An 8,147-nucleotide genomic window follows, 5' to 3' on the forward strand; every position below is an offset into this window, starting at 1 on the left:
AGTTCCCTCCTCCCCACCTATCCACCATTCCAGCCGCCGCCGCCACCCCTATCTCTCCTCGCGCATCCTCTTTCCTCTCCACATCTGGCCGGAGGAGAACGCGGCAGCGGTGGCATCTCCTGGCGACGGCAGTGGGGGCGGGCGAGGTTGCAAGGTGACGGCCCGAGGTGGCGGTGGAGGAGCTGCTCTTTGGGTCGAGGTGGGGCTCGCGAGGCTTCAAGGCGACGGGCCGAAACAAGGGTGCAAGGATCCGGTTGGTCTATTGTTACTGCTGGCGATGGACGGAGGAGGTGCTCTCGGGTCGAGGTGGCAGCGCCGTCGGTGATGCTAAGGTGAGCTTCTCTGCATCCTTCTCCCCCTTCGCTCGTGATCTCTATCACTCTCTCTTTCTGCCCATCTATGCAATAATGTGCAAGTGTACCTCTGACGGCCAGCCCAACAGGGAGAAGGAATGGGCAAGCGAGGCCAGCAGGGGAAGGAATTGGGTGTGGCATCACACGCTGGCTTGTTGCTTGCACCTGAAGAAGACAGATACCAGCAGCCGATGGACACCATCTGGTGTTGGTTACAGTAGGCTCTGAGGTAGGATGTGATTCTTATCTTTAAAGAGTGGCAAGCTCGAGTTGTGAATCTGCTGCTATACATTGTCTGAGGAAAGCAATAGGCATACACATGACATTCAGCAATCTCTCGGATGTAAGGCCAATGAGATTTGCAGGCTTCATGCAGTAACACTCTAAATAGGTATAGATTCAGACCTCACCATAGACATGTTCATCTTATTGCTTGCTTTGCTATTCCATATTCATTTCTATTTCGTGCTAATGACGTCCTTGCTGGATTAATTACAAGGAGGTGTGTTATGCTGGAGCAGGAGGCTGGAATGAATATACTACTATGGTGAACATTTTCTTCACTCATACCAAAATACCTTTAAAAATTAGCTTTGGCTCTTGCCCTGATTTACATGAGAAACTGCGATCTTTTATGCAGTAGACGCTGGAGAAAGTAGGAAATTACTCGAGTAATCCTATACTTATTTTTGTTTACCATCCCGGCAGAGGTATGGGATGAGTGCGGGCATCCCGTACTTTAGTGACAGCAATCCAATCTTTTTCAGTATCGATATTTCTATTGCAATAACCCCCCTATAGGATCTTTAATTTTGAGTAACCGTGTCCTTTTTCTGTTTTCCAGGAAGGTAGAAAGGCTAAGACAAAGAATGATTTTAGTGGGAGGTTCAACCTGGGAGAGGTGCGCTGAACTACTCAAGAAAAGAGGTAATCACTATAATAAATGACATATTTCACTTTTTTATTGTGGCAACTCGCATATGAGGTCTTTTAATGTTTCTGTAAGGAACTCGACAGTTTCACATTCTAGACCCAGCCTGCTTTATTTACGAATGTGAAATTGCATTGTTACTTTATATTAGTGACAAATTCCTGACCATTCTTTGGTTCTCTGAACTTTGTTCAAAGTGCTTCTTCCGTTATCAACTATGTTGTTGAATTTTCCCGATTTTATTGTAGACTCACATCATTGGCCGATGCATATTCTACGACATGAAAAACACCTCAAGGAATTGTTGTTTCCAAGGTGGGCTGAGGTGATTACTGAATTCTCTTCTGCTGCAAAACAGATTCCGTATTCACTTATATTTGCATGGGGCCAAGGATAGTTCTCTTTATGTTGCAGTACCGCTTACACATGTATATTCTAATGAAATGAAGCGGATAATTTAAAGGGTGCAATATAACACCGAGCTTATTCATTTTGCTTCTTTTGTGTTGTTGAGTATGTGATTAAAAGGATGAGCAAGGTCCGCTTCTGATTGTTTTCAGCTATTTGTTGTAGTTTGTTTTTAGGGTTCAGTAAATTCTGCATCAATATTTAAAGTTTTCCTATCAAGCGAGAATGAGCAAGGTCCGCTTCTGATTGTTGTATGCCAACCCATGTTTTCTATTTGTAGATGGTTGTGTTTTTTCAGTTGGCCTACATCTAATAATTAGTAATTAATGTCTGGATTACTTTTGACCAAATATTTCGAAAGTTCCTTGTTCTTTTGTACATATCTGTGTTGGATTATCAATGCATGGTCTAATTATCGTTTTCTTCATATCGATATCCTATTAATTACTACTAAATCAAGGGACATCTTCATGTTGTTAGTTTCATTACAAATCCACTCGTTGCTTGTGGACATGATGGTTTAATTTCTTTGATATTTCCTTCAGTTTAGGGACGGCAGCAGTTCTACCACCGATGGTGTTGCATGTAAGCTGGATGTTCTCATTGTTCTGTTGGCCCTGATCGGGTGAGTTCTTCCCTATTTCCTTTTTTGATGCCTCTGTATGCACAACCTATCATGGTTTTAGTTGTAGTGTGAATGTTTTACAGTTTATATTTTTTTGTGTTCTCTAGCAGTGTGGATGCTATGAAGTTAAGGTTCTTTAGATGAATGCTGTTTATAGAAGGTAGATACAGTTTTGTCATTCATTCATGATCATATTTGGCCTCTCTTAGTGGCCAGTCTATGGTAAATCTAATAGTTGATCTTGATAGTGATGCATGATGTGAGGTACAACTATGAAAGTGACATTAATTTTGGTTTTGCTTCCTATCCGCAGCCTCTTCTACACTAGGTGAGAAACTGGTTAAAAGAGTACATTTTATTACTTTCCTAAAAATATCTTCCGAGAGACATGATTATTGTGTTCAGTAGTGTTGCTTCTCTACTCCAAAGGCACATGGAATTTTACAGGAAAAAATAATCTTACAATTGTTTTTGTTAGATCTTCAGAAAAGGAAAACACTCGACGATCTGGCTCTGTCTCGGGTATGTGCTCCCTCGCCCGCAAGATCTGCTCTCTCCCATCTACGCATCGCGGCAGCACTTCATCTCCTCTTGTGGATTCTCACCAGATCAGGCCACCTCACTCACCTTCAGGTAAACCTTGAGCGACGACACAGTATGTTTTCGCGAACTAATCTTCTTTAGTCAACCTATCGATCCTTGTTGCGTGTGCTTCTTAATCGACATGTGAATAATCTGTTGATGCATGGAAATACATGCTGATCTCTTATTTTCTTGCTGCCTGCAAGATAGTATATGCATTAATCATGTTAAACTACAACAACCTGAAAGCCCTGTTATTCTCAGAAAAATTATCATCTACGGTTGTATGCATATGCCTCTTGATATTTACCAGCTCTCCTTTAAGATTGCCCAACTAGCATACATATCCTAGCTAAAACATAAGAGTTTGAATTTGTACATGTGAACTGCACATTAAGTTATAATCACCACTTCTTAACAACACTGTTGATTATGACTCAGGTTTGTAATCAGTCATCCATACCATATGTACGTATGTTAATGCAGAAGCACTACTACTGAATTAGATGTAGTAACTGCGTCAATCTGAACATTTTAGCAAGTTCATGCATTATCCTTAGGGTCCATCGATGAAACAAAGCCAATCATATGAACTAAAAGAGCAACTGAAATAAAATGGATAGAAAAAATAGAAAATTGAAGATTATCTATATGAAAATTCAGAGAATGGGACAGGAGAGGTTGTTCTTCCCAACTGGAAAAAGAGTGGAGTATACTGTTATCCTGCCTTTTCTACTACAATCCCAATTAGCATAATAATGCGACATGAAAAATCATATTATCGATTTAATTATGATTCAAGCAACACGAATAATTATCCGTGAAATTCACTTCTAAACCCTGGTTTTATTTAGTTCTAACACGATTCAAGCAACACGATTCAATGCGTTCTGTTCTGGCCTAGCGCCTAGGTGCTTACACCCTTTCCCCCTTTCTCGCTTTGTTGTTCAGAGCACAGAAGAAGTATGTACAAGTATACATCACCCCTGTTATTTTACTTGCTTGCAATTACAATGTATTTTAAAACACACAATTGGCAAACATCTGCTCGTGCTTACAATGCTCTATGAGGGAAATAATAGATCAACACTTGCTTTTTTGCTCCTTTTGAACGGTTGTCAGGACCTCGCCGGCAGATCCCTCAGCTATCAAGGAAGGCAGCCATCAGCGGAGATTGAGGGTGCCTCTCTGGCGAGAGTGCACGTGTCCGGGTGGTTTCCCATCAGCAGCGTGGGTGAGGCGGTGTCTTCTGCAGCTAGGTCTACTTGCTGGCGACCTCACCATCACCAGCCCATCTGCAGGTATGCTAGCTCCTCTTCTATTAATGCAAAAAGGAGATGCTCTAATGGATTGAGTGGTACCTTCCTGAAAGTATTATAGGGATGTACATATGGATTGATTGGTAGGCCCTGAAAGCTACACAGATATAAACCAATAACTTTAATAAGAATGTGTATCCCAGCTCCTTTTATAATCTTGAATCCTTCTTGGTCCTACTAAACTGTAACTCATGTTTTGTTTTGGAATCAATATTTTGGACATTCCTAACCTGGCCAAGGGAATGTATTGCCCACCTACAGTGAGAGACACATACGAAATAGGTCCTACTAAACACCTAAAAGGATGAGTTACAGTAGGTGTGCATACTATACTAACATTTTTGCTATCTTTATGCTCCTCCATATGGATGGGAACTAAAAGGATGATGATATTATTCTACTTCTCAATATTTGGTGGCGCATATTTAAGAAAATCATAGTGACTGATAAGCATGTCATTTTCTAGAAAGGCGCTTGACTGGAATGTATATGTATGTAGTTAATAAATCATAGTGACTGATTGTTCAGTTCCTCCATTTAGATTAGAGGTGTCTGCATGCATATTAGCCAAGTGATCAGTCTTTCCAGCTTAAAAGAGAAAGTGGCAGATGTTTTGGCATATTTTCCTATTAGGAATAAATGGACATGCCCATGCACGTATGCACACACATTTAAGGTTACAGTTTAATTAGCAAACATATGATACCTCATTGTGTCGTCTTGGTCTGAGAAGAGGGGATATACTTGGTGAATGTATATGTTCCACCCGACCATTGTGTTTCTTGGTGTGCAATGTGCTCGGTCTACCTTTTTACTATTTTGGTTGGTGCTCGATCAAGAGGTAGTAGACACAGATGCAAAAAGAGAGGTGCAGATTTGAGAACTGGCTGACTACAAAAAATAACTCTATATGAAGATTAATTGTAAGGATATGATGCTTTAAGAAATAGTCTGCATAATAGAGTCTGGTGCTTTTAACTAGACATGTTGATATGGCCATTATTTCCTGTTGTGCTTCACCGGCGTCGATGCCACCAACTTCAAGTTTGTCCATCTTGTGATAATGTTTTTGGATTATAGAGCATTTGTAAAGGGCAGTTGATCTTCTTTTTGGTTTCACTGGCGTTGTATGCAAGGTCTGAAAAGGTCTGCTGTTCTTGGATGGTGCGGGTGGTATAATACCCATCTCCTCCAACTTTTCTTTTGTTACCATGCTTTTATCATCATTCACAGTAATTTCTACTTGCGCCTCTTGTCATGTGCTCCACCATTCCTCTCCTGTTCCAGGTCCACAATGATTTGTTTAATTGTATTGTGCCTGTTGTTTCACGGTTGCATCCTTTTTGGTGCTCTATTTAAATCTTTGTTCTCCACTCACTGCCTTAGATAGCTGCAGATGAGGATGTACGAAGGATTTGGCCGTGAACTCAATCAGACCATTGGATTGAAGCTAAAGGTATACTTTGGCTGCTTTTCCTGTTGTTTGTGTTCCTCTTTTCATGTGTGTTCAGGATATTCTCCCTCCTTTTTTTGGCTTTAGAGCCTCAAATTGGACAAGCATATGTTGCCGATTAGTGAGTAATGAATTGACAATACTTTGATCTATATTGACTCTCATTCTCTATTTTCAGGGGGCATTGCAAAGATATGAAGGAATGGCCTTTCGTTCAGAACCTGGTCAGCTACATAACTTCTGGTCGTACATGTTTCTGTTGCAGCGGCCCAGTCACGCGGAGAAGAATGGCAGACGCTGAGAATTGTGTCAGCTGATTTTCTAATTCATGTTCAGCTCATGGATTCTCATTTATCTCTTCCATTTACACAACGAGGTGCATTATCAGCTCTTATGTATTTTCTTAATAATCGTTGATTGGAATGACAACTATGTTGAGATGTGGTAAACCATTGACTGACTTTTGGTCCAGAATGAAAAATATAGGCATAATTATTGTAATTTTGTTGCTGCTAATTTCTTTCAAACGAAGCATGGCTTCTAATCCACAAAACAACACTCCCAAGTCGATAGTGGAGGCATAGATGGTTCTGAGCCAATTCAGAGACATTTTCCCTGTGCGATACCATTTTTCAAATCATGAATGTTGTTTCAAAGTTTTAATGTTTTTAAAATCTTGAATGCTATGGTGATTTGATTGATTTCATACTCTCTTTTTTTGGATGTGTGATCCCCGTTTCTACTTTGGGCCAGCGGCCTTCTTATGAACAAGCAAATATCTGCCTCGGCCTTCTCTTTTATCCTGCGGCACCCACCAAATCGTATCCTATGTTTGCCGGGTTCGTCTTCTCACTCTATGCCGGGAGCTCTTCTCTGCGTTGACTGATTCTGCAGGCGCATAGATCCATGTCGTTCCAAGTTACAACAATGATCTTTCTACTCATGAGTATCTTCTTTAAACTGATGAATTTTGATGCATACTGTGTGCAGAAAATAAGGCCTCTAACAAAAGTACAATCAGGTAGCAATGGAAGTAATCCGTTCTAAAACCAGTAATATCTCTGAATTATTACACTAGACTGCTTCACATTTGGTCCCTTCTCCTTTTCTTAGGAACTTGGCATAAGCTATACGTATGCAAATAGAGGTTCAGACACAACTCCATGAACACCTTATAGGTGCCTTCTCTGTCCCATTTTTCAAGCTCTAATTGGATGGTGTTGTTGTCGGCATATTTTTTTTTATAGTAGGAGCATTCTTTTTCTAGCTTCACAATATTTACTGCCCTTTGTGTGGCTATGAACCCAAATCCATATTTAAATGGGTGCTAAATGTTTCTGCGGCATGGTGGACTTTCTAATCTGGTCATATGTAGTTAGTGTACAGTATGGTCCTTTTTCTGTAGTGTGAGATGTACATATAATGTTCTGTTTGGGGTGTTATCTAAGAAAAGATATATGTCACCCTACTTGATTATAAGCCCAAAAGAAAGAAGATCAAGGCTGGACATGTTGCATCTCCTGATTCACCTCCCTAATAAAATGAAAGAAAGATCCATATCTTTATTAGTGGTCCATACACGATCGACTGGACGACGGGCATGGGTAGTTCTCCTATAAAAGGGCCTAGGCTACCTGCCCACCTGAGGCACTCGCAGTCGCTGCTCCTTCCGGTCCACTCGATTCCCTTGCTCGGCTGAGCTATGTGCTCTTTCTACTGTTCAGGCTTAGTTAAAAGGGAGTCCTGTAGGCATTTGAATGGAAATACACACTTCCTGATTTCGTATTTTGGGTTCTATTTGCGAAACCAGAAAATTAGCATCCATGGTAGGACACTAAAGTTTGTCATGTGGGTCGACAAGGAGTCGCCAAAATAAATTATGCATTTTTAGTTTTCAAGCTACTGAAAGTAACTAAACTGCGCTATGTTTTTTTGAGGGATAATTGCGCTATGTTAGAATGGTTACATGTGTTAATTAGTGGTGCACATTATTTTAGACCGTCCAAACTTCTAATATAAAATGCTTATATGAAATTGATAGGTACCTGTAACTTCTTGTGCTTGAAACTAAATAGTGGTATGCATATTGGTCATATGTTACTGCTTATCAATAGATCTCTTATGAAACCTTTTACTTAACTTTGCAAAGGTTATTCCCTTGGGTTTATTCCCAGATATAAACATCTTAAATTTGGAAGCAAAATCAGTGTTGGTTTTAGATGCAGTTGGTGTGTTTCATTCTGATAGTACAAATGATTAAATATATAAAATGTACAGTTCATAATACTCCATCCATTTCATAATTCTTATCGTGTTTTTATAGTTCAAAGGAGTAACAAATTATATGCTGTGTTCCTTAAAAATAGTGTACTACTACGTTAGTGGATCACTTGTTTAAGTTCTAGCAGTACCAAGTGTCTCCTAACAACATATCCGCACTAATTGCTTGGTGTGGCAACTTGCTCCTTTTTATTTA

The 8,147-nt window shown here is 40.2% G+C and overlaps 1 protein-coding gene across 35 annotated transcripts in view; it reads left to right on the plus strand.

Moving 5' to 3' along the window:
- Positions 1-6: 6 nt before the first annotated feature.
- Positions 7-8,147, plus strand: part of LOC119277711 — an 8,901-nt gene continuing 760 nt past the window's right edge. The window contains exons 1-15 of one of the 35 annotated variants that reach the window (XR_005137269.1): positions 7-332; positions 435-744; positions 853-900; positions 1,198-1,280; positions 1,533-1,609; positions 2,238-2,317; positions 2,425-2,477; positions 2,566-2,645; positions 2,796-2,950; positions 4,022-4,200; positions 5,615-5,674; positions 5,850-6,047; positions 6,425-6,510; positions 6,662-6,692; positions 6,785-6,849. Coding sequence is in view for 11 of the 35 variants with exons in the window: in XM_037559017.1 (XP_037414914.1) it covers positions 863-900; positions 1,198-1,280; positions 1,533-1,609; positions 2,238-2,317; positions 2,804-2,950; positions 4,022-4,200; positions 5,609-5,643 (639 nt within the window). In the remaining 24 variants the exon portion in view is untranslated. The other 34 variants (XR_005137270.1, XR_005137274.1, XR_005137276.1 and 31 more) reach the window with 34 other exon arrangements.

The sequence above is a fragment of the Triticum dicoccoides genome, chromosome 3B, assembly GCF_002162155.2.
Source record: "Triticum dicoccoides isolate Atlit2015 ecotype Zavitan chromosome 3B, WEW_v2.0, whole genome shotgun sequence".
NCBI classification, from domain to species: domain Eukaryota; kingdom Viridiplantae; phylum Streptophyta; class Magnoliopsida; order Poales; family Poaceae; genus Triticum; species Triticum dicoccoides.